We start from the raw sequence: 17,507 nt of genomic DNA on the forward strand, positions 1-17,507 counted from the left end.
GCCTAAACAGCAAGTATTAATCTTGAGTTGGCCTATAGAACACCTTACTCATTGGTGGGCATACAGGAAGTATACAGGTTTTCATCATTCAGCTGCTACGGGTGGTAAAGGAAGTCAAAAGTACTGATCATGCAAAAGGGAACACCCTTTAGCTGTGAAATGCCCTTGGTATTATGCTTGGAACCACTCTGGGATCAGAAATTAGGACTCACACACATATATACACTATCCTAAACTACCATGAGTCTAGACCTGTGTACAGGTAGAAGCTGAGGAAAATATACTGATATGGGGTGTTTATAATCTTCTCAAGGAGACCAACCAAAGCAGTAACTGGTAATTTCAGATTGGCTGTGGTACCAGCAAGTGAAACGGGTGCCAGAGACTGGAAGGTTTTTCAAGATCTCTTCAAAGCATGAAGGAGCTGGACAAGAAAAAGGAAAAGAAGCCTTTCTAAATCAGAAAAGGCATGAATTAGGAGTGGAGCTGTGAACGGGAGTGTCTGCCATATTCAGTCTCTGTGAGCTGTCATCTTTGCTAATGCAGGCTGGGCTTTGTCAGATGCCAGGCCCCGCTGAGCTTCACCAGTCCAAGTTATTTCCACTTAAAGAGAGGTGGTTAGGAACTGGCCCCAGAGCTCATGGTGAGAAAGCGTCAGAGGTCTGAGCTGATTGCAGCACCAAGGCAGAGTGACTGAGATGACCTCAGAACAGCTTCTCACCATATCTGAAGGCTTCCTGGCCACCAGACACCCTCTGTTTCCAACTCAGTGTTGTGAGCAATGTGGGAACTGGAGTTGAAAAGGTAGTGCAAAAGCTTGGCTAGGGATGACATCTTCAAGTTAGAAGAATGGCATGCCACAATATGGAAAGAACTAGAAAAGGGAATTAGGTAGAATAAGGTGGTCATTTTCAGTATCACCTTGGTCTGCACTTAGTGGTGACTTTATTGTAGACATGGGAGAGAGATCACAGGTTAAAGTATAGGTTGCTTTTCCTCATACCACGTTCATACTGTTTAAACTGTAGGTGGTCTCTTAAAGCCCTGTACTGATGGTTGGGCACTTTCTAAGGTCCTTCCTTGATGGAACTTAGTTCCCAGGACAAGTCATGTGACAAATGTCAATGTGGAAAGTGTCCAGATGGCTCTGGTCCACTGGACATGGACAGGATGGGAAAAGGGAGTTGTAGCTTGGGTGAGAGCCAGGGGCTTGGTTTGCTGTTACATTGAAGCAAAAGTCAAAAAGGTTCCTGTTCCTGTGAAGTTCACAAAGGGCAGTGGAACCTTTGATTAATAACGACACCTCTGTGGTGGCCTTGATGACAACTGCAGTAGCGAAGTGACATTTAAATGTGCTTTCACTTACCATACCTCTTTTCAGATCCTAATTTGATGAAGGGGCCAAGTTTTAACAAAAATTCATCTAATTTATGAATCAGAAACCCTTAATGATTTGCTGAATCCCCACAATAGACCATGCTCCACTGAGAAGATAATAAACACAGAGATAAAATGCTGGATCAAAACCCCCATACCTACAAAGAGTAAAATCTCACTGCTCCAGCCACATAAGAAGATAGACTCAGTTCATGTGTGCAGACGAAGGGGGCGCTGTCTGCCTCTTTAAATTTCTGGAAACAAGTGATTTAAAGGAGACAGAGACAGAGACCCACACGGGAGCACCGGACAGAAATCTCAAGGTCCAAATCAGGAGCAGAAGGAGACGGAACACGAGCAAGGAACTCAGGACCACGAGGGGTGCACCCACACACTAAGACAATGGGGATGTTCTATTGGGAACTCACCAAGGCCAGCTGGCCTAGGTCTGAAAAAGCATGGGATAAATCCGAACTAGCTGAACATAGCGGACAATGAGGAATACTGAGAATTCAAGAACAATTGCAGTGGGTTTTTGACCCTACTGCACGTACTGGCTTTGTGGGAGCCTAAGCAGTTTGAATGCTCACCTTACGAGACCTGGATAGAGGTGGGCAGTCCTTGGGCTTCCCACAGGTCAGGGAACCCCGATTGCTCTTCGAGCAGATGAGGGAGGGGGACTTGATCGGGGGAGGGGGAGGAAAATGGGAAGCGGTTGTGGGGACGAGGCAGAAATCCTTAATAAATAAATAAATTAAAAAAAAAAAAGCTCTCTCACTCCAAGGTTGTTCTCCCCCCCCCCCCCACCCAACTTCTCCTATTCACCCAGCTCAGTTGCTAGCTAACAGACACCATGGCTTCCTGGAGAATTTCAGAGGAATATAGTCAAAGAAGGTAGACCTGAAAGCAGAGCTTATCCTGTCATTCCAGGTCAGCCTTACATTCCTTAGAAAAGCCTTTGAAGACTGCTCCAGTCGGAAGGATTCTCAACTGGGACTGAAGCCTCACTTCCTGCTGCAGAAGAGGGGTGCTTTGTGTTCATCTTCATTCTGGCCAGCACAGGCTTTGCTACTGGTTCTTTAGTGTGTCTTTCTCTGTTCTCTTCCAAGGGTAGAAGGACCCTTTCAGTCAACTCCCTAGTGTCTATGTCTAGACTGATAGCTGCCTTTTCTCTGTGTCACTTGCTATGAATCAGGTTCAGAAACTACTTACAACACAGACCTGACATTTTTACATCATACAATCTAGTGGTGGTAAGACTAGATGACAGTCCTTTCTCACCACACTCACCTAGCCTGCTCTCTGCCCTGAGTAACAGCAGACATTAAATACATCCCCTTGCCATCCAGAACACACTTGGGCAACTTTCCACCAGAAACAACTGAGAAGCATATTTTACTATGTTCTATATTTTTGCACATTGGAGAGTAGTATTTAACAGTTCAAATGAATAAACAAATTTGGACTGACCAATATGGATAGGATATTAAGAATGGTAAGTTGCATAACTTGGGCTCATAGGGGCTCACAGAGTCTGGACTGACAACCAGGGAGCCTGCATAGGACAGACCTAGTCCCTCTACATAGTGTGACAGTTGTGTAGCTTGGTCTTTTTGTGGGACTCCTGGCAATGGGAGCAGGGGCAGTCTCTTATGCTTTGGCTGGCTTTTAGGAACCTATTCTACTGGGTTGCCTTGCCTAGCCTTATGATATGTTATGCTTTGTTGATAACCCATGGGAAGTCTGCCCCTTTTTGAACAGAAGCAGAAGAGGAGTGTGGGGGGTGGGGCAGGGGAGTTAGAGGAAGGGAATGGGAAGAGAGGGGGAGGGGAAACTTCAGTTGAGATGTAAAATAAATGAATCAATTTAGTAGGAAAAAGTGATGACAGAAAAGTAAGTTGCATGAAGTTACTCACTGTGGTGTGTCTGTCTGTCTTTCCGTGTGTGTGTGTGTGTGTGTGTGTGTGTGTGTGTGTACATGGCATAAGAATGCATAGCAGATGCCGAGTAGTCACGAGAACATGTTAAGCTAAGTATTTCAGTTCTCCCCCAACTATTTAAATTGTGTTCTATAGACAGAAAGATTAAACAAAGCCAGGGCATAGTCCATGGTTGTAACCCAGTCATGCGGTCTATCACAATGTCTCTCTCTGGACCTCAGCCACTTCCTTTCTAAAGGAGAGGACAAGGAACGGCACACTTCTTGCAGCTCCTCAAAAGCCTTGTCCTTGCTAAATTTGAGAGTTGTACTGTATCAGCCGTTGGCCTTCTAGAGGAATTTACTAATTTTAGAATCTTAGAGCTGGAAGAGAGTCTAGGTTCTTCACTGTCAATGAAAGTAAGTTCTAGAAGAGTCTTCACCAGCAAGGGAACTTGCAATAGATAGGTCCTGAGCTGATCTTCTGCCTTCTACATTAGATTCAGAAGCCATGGGATGATGTCTAAAGCAAACAAAGGAATATAAGAAGTCTGGAGTATGTTGACAAACCAAGAGACCAGGAAAATGGAGCAAACTGAGAGCATCTTGAATGTTCTAAAGATGGCAGACAAAATTCTCCTCGGAGTACAATTCAGAGAAGTGATGTTGTGACCATTTCTGGCATGAAGACAGTCTTAGAAAGAGATTCTTAGAGAAAAAGAAGGGCAGCTATGATGATAGGGGAAGAGGCCATTTGTCCCACAAACAAGATAGTTCCAAGAACGACTCTTTCTGTAAGCATGACTGTCTTTGGTCACTAGAATCTGCCACAGAGCTTGCTCTCCCTGCTCTGAGAATTCAGTGAATAAAAACATAGAAAGTCAAAGGTGTTTTTCTTCACTTCCTCCGTCTTCCCAGACACATGTACACATGCTGCATGCATACACACACACACTCCTAAAGACTCTTTAAGAAAATTGGGCCACGTAGCCAAAATATTTTGCAAACTCTCACTTACTAGGTCTTCTGTGTGTCCTACCTTTGAGCTGCTTGGGGGTGAATATGAAGCTAAGATGTAGAAATCTAACCATCTAAGTCAGTTGCCCAGTAGAATCTTCGAAAAGTCTGCATTGACTGTCTCTGCTGGGGGTGGCTCAGAACAGCTGTGTTGTCTCAATTAGTAAGACATACTTAGCAGTCTATCCAGTTTGGGGAAGGATTCTTGATTCTGCAGTGTGAATGCACCCTGTCCCCTTAGCAGCACTCTCTACACGTGGTCCTCTCAGTGACTTCCATTGCTTCCTGGGAGGTCACTGAGTATCTGTTCTGCTCTTGGCACCTCTCAAGTTCCATCTTCCGTAGAGACTGGGCAAGCCAGGTGTCTGTCCAGCTCTAAGCACATCCTAGAAACCTGCTCATATCAGGACTTAGATACAGACTTCCCTGTCTAATATGTCTAGCCTTCTAATTCTTTTGTTGTTAACTGATAAGTTACACTAAGTGCTAGCCATATCTGAAGCAAAGGATAGACTTGAAAGAAGTCAGAGACATTGTCTACATTTCTAGAACTAGAATAGTAATGGGACAGGGAAGAACTTTTTAGCCCTTGTTATCTTTTTCCTTCCAGATTATAAATTGCATTATAGAAGGGTGTCACTTTGGAGTTAGAAACGTATAAATTAAAACTGGAGACCTCTGTTCACTAAATTAATGATCTTGGGCTGGTCACTTAACTCTCTTTGACGACTATAAAATGGATCACTGCAAACTGTCACAGAATTGTGCAAAGACTCGTAAAATTATCTAAGTAGGTACCACTGCCCCAACACTTGGTAAGATCTCAGTAAACAGGCAGAACCTTCTCTTCCCTACTGATGGCCTGAGTGAACATAGCCTGAGAAGTCCTGTACTGAATGGACCTGCCAGAGGGGATGGGGAGTAATGTAAGGAGCTCCATTAACTGTTCTGGGACAGTAGCCCACTTGGTCTGTTCTGAAGCCTTTGGTTTAATTCACACTGGTATTCTAACAGTCTTTAACACTAGCTTCAATGCAAGATTCTCTTCACATGGGCCTTGTTTACCCTTTGTAGGACTGGACCAGCAAGTGGGTAGGTAGGAAGACAGGTGATGGTTTTAACACTTGATATGCCTTGCATATCAAGGACTCCTGAGGTAGCATGTGTGTGGGTATCTGGGGATTCGGTTTCCTCTTTGGTCTACTTGTTTACCATTGAGATTTGAGAACTGTATGGAATTTTCAGACTGTTGGCCCAAGAAGTGACTGGCACAGTGGTTTTAAAACATCTGAGTTTGAAGCCTTTTGTGAGTTAAGAACTCACAACTCCACTATTTACTGTAGCTGCCTCCTGCATTCATGTCACAGGCTGGACTCTAATTCCGGCTGTGTGCATCCTTTTTTGCCTTCCCTATCCCATTCTCACTTCTATTTGCTCTTGAAACTTTCCAGCTAGATCTGAGACAGGACTCATCCATTCTTATCTTGCCTGTGCTGCCATCCTAGGCCACACATTCATTGCTTCAGATCTTCTTGCCTGAAAATTTTCAACTTGACCTATGTTTATGCATCTGCAAAATTTTTCTTACTTAGTAAACTGCTACCATTCCCCAAACATGGAATCATCACTCTCCATAGCCTGAAGCAAGTATCTCCTTAGCCTGAAGTGCTGTGCTGTACACACTGGAGAATTCCCTCTAGATGATGGCATTTGGCTTCTTCCAGAGGAAAGAACTGGCTTTGGGAGTGATGCTGTCCCAAGTTGAGTCCATTTATAAAGATCTCTTTGTGTGTGTTGCATGAATGCTGTGTGCATGTGATTGTGTGTGTGTGTGTATGTGTGTGTGTGTGTGTGTACAGAGGCATATGATTGCTTGAACCAGAAATTGCCCCCATAGACTCCTATATTTAAGTATTCAGACCCCAGTTAGTAGAACTATTTGGAAAGGATTAAGAGGTGTGGCCTTGTATGTTACTGGAGCTGGGCTTTGAGATGTCAAAATCCAGTTAGCTTGCTCTTTCTCTGCCTCGTGCTTGTGTATCACGTGCTCTCAGGTGCTGCTCCAGCACCATGTCTGCCTGTTGCTGCATTGCTTCACATCATGATGGTCACAGACTATGAGCTATAAACCTCAATAAATTCTTTATTCTGTAAGTTGCCCTAGTCACGTTGTCTTATCGCAGCAATAAAACTAACTAAAACAGCATGCAACCTATCCAGTACATGAGTTTCTAGGTATCCTCCCATTTTCGCCTCCTATCTCACTGTAGGTATATTGGGATTATGCTACCATACCCAGCTTTTATGTGAGGTTGTAAGGATACAAACTCAGGCCCTCGTATTTGTGTGGCTTTTTTTTTTTTTACCTGCTGAGCCATCATCCTAGTTCATCAGTCCATGTTTAATCCTTCATGGGTTTCGTTTCTATTAAATAGCAGTGATACTGACTGTTAGACTGTTGACTTTTTCTGGACCTCAAATAACATGTGTAAGCAAGATACATAGGCTCGCATTTGTCATGTTTCTTTTTCTCCTACTTCTGCTCCTTGGCTTCTGGTAGTCAGTTTGCTTGCAGTTCCCCGTTTTCTTCCTGATGATCCGACAGAGTGGAGCTATTGATCTTCTGAGTTTTTGTCTTTCCTCTCGGGGGATTTAGCATACAAGACTTTATGTCTGGATCTTTCCTTTGACTCTCAGGGGCAGATGCTGGGCTAGTTAGAAATTTTTAGCAAATTGTTTCATCACCTGTTTCCAAAGTGAACTTGGGCAGATCCACTAAAATATAATTAGTAACTAGAATTAAAAAGAAGAGAAATTTTTTGAAAAGGGAAGCAAAAATGTCTCAACCCTATAAAGATAAAATTCCAGCCTTCCAAGGAAGTACTACTGGTATACTGCAGCTGTGAGGGGCAGATTTTTTTATTAAACTGGAATCTTCAGAATGGAGACAAAGAGCAACTTCTGGCTCTTTAATCAATCTGTAGATTACTTCCACACTTCCACATTTTGGCAGTGGAATTCCAAGTTCAGTTTTATTCACCTCTACCTACTCAAATGAGTAAAAAAAAAAAAAAAAAAGGTTGAAGAAGTTAGTAAACACTAAGCCTCCCTGCCAGACTCAACTATTCCTAGGCAATTAATACTCCAGCTTATTCTCAGCTCACCCATCTTTTAGTGTTAAGCATGCTTTCCTAGACCTATAGAAAGAGCGGGGGCTGTTGGTGCTGGACCCTAATGTCTTCCTTGGGGGTGGGGAGGGGAAGGCGCTGTGTCAACATCTCAGATACTGGGAGTCACATAAAAGACATACAGGAGACGCATTTATCTAACAACAGGGAAAAACTTATGTGCCGTACCAGCATTCAGGCAGTCCAATCCATTAACATGGTTAATGTTAGTGTTAATTGCGTGGTTGCCCCTCATTGGCTAAGGCATGATCAGGACCTCTGACATCACCAGGCAGACTCCAGGTTGGCTCCTCTCAGCCTGGTAGGCCTTAACTTCCTACAGGCTGTGATTTGTAATTATGACCTGCAGAAGGTCCACAACTGTTTCTTCATTTTCACATCTAAGCGAAAAACTGTTTTAGTTAAAGTTTTATTGATGTGAAGAGATGATATGATCACAGCAACTCTTATAAAGGAAAGCATTTGATTGGGACTGGCTTACAGTTAAGTCCATTATCATCATATCCAGAAGCATGGCAGCACACAGGCAGACATAGTGCTGGAGAAGAAACCAAGAGTTTTACATCTGGATCAGCAGGCAGCAGGAAGAGACAGTGAGCCACTAGGCTTGGCTTGAACTTCTGAAACCTCAAAGCCCACCCCACAGTGACACACTTCCTCCAACAAGGTCACACCTCCTAATGGTGCCACTCCTTATGGGCCTATGGGATCCATTTTCATTCAGACCACACATGGACCACACAAGCTTTTTTGTTTTGTGAGAAAGGGTCATGTTACATAGCCCAGCCTGACCTCTAACTCACAGTGTAGTCCATAGTAGACATGAAGCCATGATCACCCTTCCTCAGCCTTCAAAGTGTTGGAATTGCAGGTGTGCTCCTACACACTTGGTTATGATAGTTTTCCTTGTATATTCTAGCCAGTTCCTCCAAACTTTTCATTGAGTACCACTATTGGTAAAATAAATTTTGAAGACTCACCTGTAATATATATTAATGTTTATAACAATTTATTAATCAACTATAATTAGATATGAATAGATACAAAAAGATATTCCAATCCACACCTTCCTCCCCACTGCAGTTTGACATGGAACTTTATCATCTCTTTTAGAGGTGTGTATGTTTATGTGTTTATGTCTATGTTTGCATATACATACTAACCAGTTAATATTTCAAAATGTATATTATGGATATAGGCTAAGAAAAAGTCACTCATGGCTCTGTATATAAATCATATTTCAAGTATCTTTTCTGATCATTTTAATCATAAGGGTTGTTTATCATGCTGGTGGATGTGTCACACATTTTACTTTCTAAAGTGAATGATGCAGAACTTATACTGTGGTTAGAGCTGTTGAGTTCTGCCATTATTTTTATGCTTGCTTATACTTGTATTTTTGATATCACCTTCTATCTATGGTCTCTTTGCAGAGATGCTCTTAAACTCATTTAGTTTGGCCTGGGAATGTGTGATAGTTCATTTAACAAATCAGTAATATAGTCCCTAACCCAAACAATAATATACTAGAAGAAAAAAACCAGTCCAAGGTGATTGTCCCCTTCTCCTACTACATCTATGGCAGCACTTCCACCCAAACTTCTCACCTGCTGTCTCCCCACCCCTAAAAGGACAGCTCAGTCAGCACCCATTAAGGCTCTGCCTCTGTCCCCTTAGCAAGATGCTGTTGTTGGTGAGAGGCGAGCACAGGACAACATCATTGGAAAGAGTGTTTGGTACCGTGTCCCCTTCAAGAGACTCTTGCAGGCCTCAGGTGGAGATGACTGTGGTAGGTCAGCCTACCTATCTTTTCCTTACTCTGCCAGCATAGCCGTAGGAGTGAAAGGCTTAAATAGGCAATCTAGAAACATGTATTATTGAGGCAAATAAATGTTTCTAAAGCACTTGGGAGGCAGAGGCAGGCGGATCTCTGTGAGTTCGAGACCAGCCTGGTTGGTCTACAAGAGCTAGTTCCAGGACAGGCTCCAAAACCACAGAGAAACCCTGTCTCGAAAAACCAAAAAATAAAATAAAATAAAGGTAATGTTTTCCTTAGGAAGAAACTGCTGTTGCCCAGTTGTCCACTGAAACAGAGGTTCATGATGTCTGCATCCAAGTGGTAGGATTACAAGAACAGCAAAGAACCAACCACACACCCAAGATTCACTCTTTCCCTTCCCTCTTTCCCTTCAGGGGAAAGGAGGATACCACACGCTCCTGGAAGCTCCAGGACTGAGCTTGCAGCATAACCATTGTTGCAAGGTTTGGGTGGAGATCCAGAGAGCCCCAGAGGCTTCTCCAGTCCCAGTTTTATCACCTGTGGAAAATCCAGAGGCCTCCTTTGGATTGCTGTGAGCCCTTGTGTATTGTCCATCTCTGTGCCTCCTGGGCTTCTGTTTGTGCAGTAAGCTTGCAGCTATCTAGTTTTGCTTTGAGACACACAAAGAGAGGTAGGGGAGAGGGAGGAGTCAGCCTGCTAGCCTTCCTTAAGTATCTGGAACCAGAGATTTGTCTAAACTAGACAGCAACAGCTTTGAAAAAACTCCTTACTCAGTATCCTGTTCTCCAGAGTTGTCCAGGCCCTAAAACCATTAGAGATTTTCTTCTTGGCCCTTCTCACACACTAGTTAAATTGTCTTTCTTCCAGGTCTGCCTCTTAACCAGGAGCACAAATTTCTCCTCCTTTATCTGCAGATGCCTCTGTATCTTGAGGAGCTCACTCAAGCAGAAACACTTGAAACAGAAAATCTCACCAAACACTTCTCTCTCCTAAAGGAGTTCTGGTGCCAGTTGTCATAATAATGAAGTTCTTACCACTGCCTCGTGATTGAGTACTTTGCCTTCTTGCTTTCCTTTAATTTAATGGATATGATAGATCTTACATCTTATCACACACACACAGACACACACACACAGACACACACACACACACACACACACACACACACACACACGCTGTCCTTCTTGACCCGGATCTAAAGCTCAACTTCCCTGAAAAGTCGAAGAGTACAGCTTTAGGCTTTCCTGGCATGTGATGGTGTTTGTCATAGCTACTGGCCTCAGCTAATACTACATAAAGCAGCCGTACATATGATGTTATCCAGTGAACACAGCTCTGTTCCAATAAAACATTTTTTAAAAAATAGGTGATGATTACAGTTTTCTATCTTCTGCCCTAGAAAATATCTGGGAGCATCCTTGATAAAACAAGTAGAGAGGCTTCCAGCTGAAATTCAATGCTCTTAACTTAGCAACTCAAGGCCACTTGTTCCTTGCTTCCTTTCTCCTACTTATATCCAAAGTATTCCCCCAGAGAATGCCTTGTCAGCTTCCTTGCCCAGCACCCCCACTCCACCCCTGCCAATCCCCACCTGCCTGGCCTGGGTCTATAAGCTTTTCTTGTGAACTGTATCATCCTCTTAAAGTATCTTATTGTCCATCACTCTAAATCTGCTCATTTACCAGCCTCAGTTCAAGACTGGACATGCATCTCACTGTCTTCTCTATGTGATACCCAGGAGTGCTTGCTACATTGTTGGTACTGTTTGTTAAAGTTCGTCATTCCTTTTCTGACGTTTGTCCAGATGTCTGTATCAGGAAACATTTCTGAGGTCATGGAAGAGGCAAACCAAAGCTGTTCTTTGAATTGCATGGCTAAGGGCATGGGGTCAGGGGAAATCCTGGCAATAAACACAGATGGGTCATGGTCGGGTCTGCTGCTAAGCAGTTTCTCTACAGTCTTTCTCTTGGCATGCCCTCAGCTGTTGATAGAAGCTTTATCTGTGATCACATTCTCAGTTGGGGAACCCTGAGCCTGCATTTGTTCTTGTTATGCCATGCTGCTTCCTTAAAAAGTACCTGCAGGTTGTACATTATGAAAACTGCTTTGATGATGTAATGAATGTTATCCTGTCAAGACTATCAGAGAGCAAGGGATGCCTGCCTAGTGTTCTGATGTTCCTGTTCTCTACGTAAGGAGACTGTACTTACAGAAGACAGCATATTTAGAATTTTGTGGGATTACATAGTTATCTCAGACATACTATCATAATTATCTTGCACTCTATCCTGTTTAGCATGAAGAATTTATTTGAATGTATATAAGGTATAAAGTCAAGTTTTCCTTTCACCTCAAGGACATTCCTACTTTCAGAGCAGTTTCTACAAGAATCAGTGGGCCTGTTCAAGAGAAAACTTGTCAACAAATTAAGTCTATGGGAAGCAGGATGTGGCTTCTGTCAAAGTGTCCGTGGCTGTGTGTACCTACCTTTGCCCCTGCCATTCTTTGTTCTCTGTGGAATCTTTGTATCATGCGAGAAAGAGGGAAGTTTTGACAGTGTGAGGTTGCATCGGTGCTACCCAGTGGAGCTGGTGCAGACATGACCAGAATCCTCTGGGCTCTTCTGCACTGCTATGAGTACCTTCCCTTGGAACTCCAAAGTCACATATCCAAAGCTGGGTGCCTTCCTAGCACGAATGAATCTCTCCAGTTTGATCTTCCTTTGTCCTCAGACAGTCTTCTCCCTATTGCCACTTGGAATGACTCTAGGCTTGGTCTCTTGGCAAGTTGGTTTGGAGAAACACGAATTATAAGTTTGGCCCATCTTTATGCTGTTTCACCCCAAAGGTCTTCCCTGAAATTTTTCATTTGTCCTGTTAGAACCTGTCTGTTCTTTGTTTACATAGCTAAGCTTGGAAAAAGGATTTTGCCTTTGAGTCTTTTGGATTTTTCCAGTGTCTCTTAGCTACAAATCAAAAAAAAAATAAAAAATAAAAATAAGTAAATAAAGTCTCTAAGAAGATTGGTCTAGTTCAAGGCCAGCCGGTCTACATAGTGAGTTCCAGGACAGCCAGAGCTACACAGAGAAACCCTGGCTTGAAAAACAAAACAACAACAAAAAAAATGTTTATCTAGCTTCAGGGGAGCCCCTAATTCAGAAACAGAATCAGTGAAGATTTAGAAACAAACAAGGATAGGGGAGGGAAGAACATAATTTTAAAAACAAGCAAAACCAAACTGAACCAGTTGCATTGAGTTAAACAGGAAGGGGAATTATCCATATTATTTATGACTGTGGTGTTTGATGGTAGGAGGAAGAATCGCAAGCAAATCCTGAGCTCCATCTTCATCCCCCTTGTTTGGTTTGTTGGTTGTTATTTTAGTGGTATATACAAACAGTCCTGAGTCCATTTCAGATATATGTAAAGTTGATCAAATTAAATAAAGATGCTGAAAGTCAGGGTTCTTACCAGGAGAACAAGAGAACCTGTGAGAGGGTTGAAACTCGAAGTATTTGTGGATGCCCGGGTTTTTAAGAGGTGCATACTTTTAACCTGCATATTACATATATAAGTTGTCTCCCCAATAGCAGGGAACAGAGGTATTCCAGTAGCAGGGAGCACACCTGGCACCAAAATCCCTTTTTCATATCATTCCTCTTAAAAGAATCTTATTTTTAAAAAGTAATGGCTGATTGCCACACTGAGCTGGTTTAATGCAAGTCCTGTTGTACCAGAAAGCTTTGTCTGAAGTGCTCCAGAAATTATGAGTCATAGCACAGGAACACATGCCTAACTTGCAAGGACTCCTGTTTGCCAATGCTAGGACCGTCTGAGTCCCAAAACAGTATATGTAAGAATAAGCCATTAAAAGTGGGGATCCTATTGGTGACTACCCTGGTTGTCAGCAGAGAGAGCCTTTATCCAGTGACTGATGGAGGCACATGCAGAGACCCATGGGCAAACATTGAGTCACATTTGGAGAGTCCTGCTGAGGAGAGGGAACAGGAGGGTCAGGAACATCACAGGAAAACCCAGAGAAACCACTAGCCCGGTGCATGGGAACCCACAGAGTCTGAACCAACAACTAGGGCACCTGAATGGGACCAACCTAGGCCCTCTGAATATATGTGACAGTTGGATAGTTTGGTCTGTATGTACTCCTGGCAATGGGAGCAAGGTCTGTCCCAGGTGCTTTGACTGACTCTTGGGAACCTATTCCTCATGCTGGATTGCCTTGCCCAGCCTGAATACAGGGCATGGGGGGCAGGCTGCTTGGTCTTAGGGTACCTTGATAAGCCATGCTTTGCTGAAACCCATGGGAGGCCTTCCCCTTTCTAAACAATTATGGAGGAAGGGCGAACTGGTGGTTGGGGGGGGGATGGGTGGGGAGGGAGGGAGAGGAGGGAGGCTATGGTTGGGATGTGAAATAAATAAACTAAGTAATAATAAAAAAGTGGAATCTCAGAGTCCATACCAGTAGAAAATGCACACAGGAGAGAAAGAGGAGCATTTCCTAATAGCAGAATGAAAGCTGGATCAGTGACCAATCCAGAAGGAAGGAAGGTAGTGGGAGATCCTAAGTTTATAAACAATATTGACCATTGCACTTGATAGTCCATTCCTAATTCTTAGTTCCAGCAAGCCATAAGTACAAATCTAATTAGACTAAGTGTCTACCTAAAGTGGATCAGAAAAGTGTCTACCTAGATGTTCTAGACAAGGAAAAGTATTTAATCAAGCAAGAGCAGTGTATTTCTGTCCATTTAAATATTACCCAGGGCACCCCAGCCCAGAAGGGTGATGTGGCTGAACCAGCATCAGCCTCACTATGTCTGCCATTTCCAATTTTCAGAGTCTGTTGACTGTAATCTTGCTGCGTATATATACGTGTGCTTACATCTGATCTTTGGCACCCAGCTTCTGGACAGAAATAAAACTGGGCTATTGGGAATATTTGGGGAGTGTGCCTGAATTGGTAAATGCAAGAGTCATTATGTTACCATATACTGTATAGAGGTGGCCTTCAGCATCCTCTTCATGCAGTAGCTTTGAAAACTACCTGTGTGTGATTGCCATCAGACTCTAAACTAGGCTTGCCTCCAGAAAATGAGGAATGGTTAACCCTTTTATCTCTGAACATAGAATGAGATGAATTTTAAGATGCTGTTCTCTCTTTTTATGCTATTGGACCAATGAGCTAAATAAATAATTAAGTAACAATTTAACACACAGGAATGTGATTGTAGCGCTCAATCTCAGTTCTGTCGCTTCAGCATTGCACTCTGCAAATGTAATCTCTTGTGTTGGGACACTTTTTGTAAGGTTGTTGAGGGCATGAAGTAGAACACACAAATGGTGAATTCCACAGGCTCCTTTTACTAAGACTTGAAAATGGTGTCTTCATAGAATGAGACCTTCTAGAGACTGGCCTATTTTTATTGAGGAAAAAACATGTACTACTTTAGTTGTTGTTACTGTTCTTATGAATTACATTCATATTTAAACCATTTTGATTGCTAAATAAATAAATATTAACCAGGTGTTAGAGAGATGATTCAGAGATTAAGAACACTGGCTACTCTTGCAGAGGACTCAGGTTTGGTTTTAAACACATACATGGTGACTCACAACCATCTGTAACTCCAGTCCTAGGAGATTCAATGCCCTCTTCTGGCCTTTAAGAGTATGGGGAACACCAGTACTGACCAACTGAGGTTGAAGTCTCATTGTGGCTCTGGGCTGCACCCACTTAATTTGTTCATTGTTGAATTCTGAGTGCCTCAGTAGATTTGGTATGCAGAAAGCTCATGATAGGCATTTCTCAAATGAATAAGTGGGTGATTCCTATGGGTCCTATATGTGAGGTCAGCCCCAAATAGTTTTTTCCATTGTTTGGTCTCTAAGGCTCACTGCTAGTATGAAGTCTCAGTGATAGACTTGTCCTTGTGGTGGAAATTACTCTATCATCTGACATTTACATGGGTATTTTCCTATTTCTAGTGTGGTCTGCAGCTGTATTTACTTTTATTAGATGTTATTTCAGTGTTTCAAGATTTAGCTGGTAGTAAAGAATTTTAGGATTTCTGAGGTTCTGGTTAACTGGTATGGGGCTTGGGGTATTTTTCAGCTATTGGACCTCTTCATTCAGTGGGATTGGTCCACATACCTTGCTGACTATGGACAACCCAACTGCAAGTATCTCCGAGTGAATCCTGTGACTGCTCTGACCCTGCTTGAGAAGTGAGTACACAGCCCTGTGCTCTGTATGGAGAGGTGGAGGAAGGGAAAAGGGTAGTTAGTATATAAGGCCATTTTCCTGTTTCTAGTGCCTTGAAAAACATACTTGTTCTTGAAGCTAACTCAGGTGCTTCCAGCCATATTGACCATTGCACTTGGTAGTCCATTCATAATTCTTAGTTCCAGCAAGCCATAAGTACAAATCAGAATGGGATTCTGTATGCCTTGTAGTCTAATTAGACTAAGTGTCTACCTAAAGAAGACAGTGGAAGATAGTAAGATGACATGGATTTGGTTCAGGCCAGTCTGGTAAGCAAAGGAGCATGTCCTAGTCCCTGGGGCTTAATAATCTGTAGCGCAGACCTCCTCAGAAATGTGGTTTCACTGAACTGAGTTATCTAACACCCAATATCTCAAAGCTAGCCATTGTGACACACAGGTGCCAGTGGTATGCATTGTAACCTGGCTCTGAGTTTTGCCAACCTACTGAGGACTGGCAGACCCATGTCAAAGAGCTATTTAAGACATGACTAGTTACCTGCATCAAGGCAGTGTAGAAAGTCCACATGGATGGGCAGCCAAACCTTCTCCAGCCCTAGAAAGGCAAAGGCTGAAGTCCAAGAGGTCAAAGTAGAGCTTTAGACAAAAACAGAAATCAAGGTGTGTCTTTCTTATTGGGGGGGGGGGTGTTTGAGAATATGCCAGATGTAAGCAGAAAGCAGAGAATAGACAAGAACAGTATTTGGGGCTCTTTGTTTGAAGCCAAGAGATATGCTGGGAATTGATGGTTTCATGTTAACTTTCTCCCATGGTTCTCTCTTCCAATGACTTTTTTCTCTAGGATATCTAGAGAGTAAGTATATTGTTCACTCGAGAGTTTTCCATCACTCTGAGGCAAGTCCTTCCAGTTTTCTCAATGATGTCAATAACTAAACTAAAATGCTGGTCCTATCAGGGGTCTCCATCCTGACAAACTAATCTTCTAAACCAGCCTGGTGCCACCCAGCTAGGCACTTCCTCTTTCTTTTTGCCTTACAGACTTGGTTTACTAGTTCATTTTGGGGTGGGAATGATGGCAGGAACTTTTCCCATCAGCACTAGGGAAAGAATTTCTTCCCACCCAGCTTTCTGACATGCTTTGTACTCTTATTGACTCAGGGCCTGCAGTTCAGCCCTGACAGAAGAACTCCTAAGCAAATAACAGCTCTTGGGGACAAAGGCCTATGGCTTTAGGATCTAGAACCCACATCTCCTATGATGATTCCTTATCAGAGGCAAGCCAGGCCCAATGTTCTCATTGCAAAGTAGAAATGGGGAGATAGTCTGGTGTTTGATCTGATACTCATGCACTTATCTTGAGGTCCTTTACTCTTCTTTAGGTATGGCGATTGGTGATGTCTCTCTATCCTGGCCTAGCATGCAACAAAGCTGTGTGCTGCGCCCTAGCCATCAGTAAACCTGACATCTTTTCCAACATCGGAATGCAAGGGCTCCCCCAAGTCACCAAAATATCCGCATCTCCTAGCCTCAGAGGAATTCCTTCTCTCCTCTGACCTGTTCCTGCTTCCCCAGAGGCAACTGCTTAGCCAAGCCTACCAGATTCTCTTTCCAAATCTGGTTCTTCCTAGTGAGGCAAGACAGAAGAACCCACCTCATTGCCAGTACTATCTTTAAAAAAAAAAAAAAAAAAAAGGAAAGTCCCTCTGTGACTGAAAGGTGGCTCAACCAGAGGAAAAAAGAATGTGAGACTTGAAGAAGGATCAGAGAAGGGAGAGTTCACTTAGTTTTGTACATTCCCAAGTGGGTACAAACTATCATGTCGCTGTGAGCTTTCGGGGCACCTGAGAACAAGATTCCAACCAAAGGCTTCAGTGACCAAAAAGTTCTTGCCTCTTGACTCTTCTCTTTCTCCTATGAAGTACAGAGTCCTCCTCTTGAGCTACAGGCCATTTCTAGCTATCTATTTCTTCACTACTGCAGGAAATTAT

At 43.0% G+C, this 17,507-nt stretch overlaps 1 protein-coding gene and 1 pseudogene across 3 annotated transcripts in view; both read left to right on the plus strand.

Moving 5' to 3' along the window:
• Positions 1–17,507, plus strand: part of Exoc6b (exocyst complex component 6B) — a 477,853-nt gene that overhangs the window by 450,470 nt on the left and 9,876 nt on the right. For all 3 annotated transcript variants that reach the window (XM_041645429.1, XM_041645442.1, XM_041645435.1), the window contains one exon: positions 15,410–15,522. In XM_041645429.1, coding sequence (XP_041501363.1) covers positions 15,410–15,522 — 113 coding nt within the window. The remainder of the gene's footprint in view (positions 1–15,409; positions 15,523–17,507) is intronic.
• LOC121443627 lies at positions 14,111–14,328 on the plus strand (annotated as a pseudogene).

Source organism: Microtus oregoni, unplaced genomic scaffold (genome assembly GCF_018167655.1).
Source record: "Microtus oregoni isolate MIOR12 unplaced genomic scaffold, Mior012 000002F_ref0000024, whole genome shotgun sequence".
Lineage (NCBI taxonomy): Eukaryota > Metazoa > Chordata > Mammalia > Rodentia > Cricetidae > Microtus > Microtus oregoni.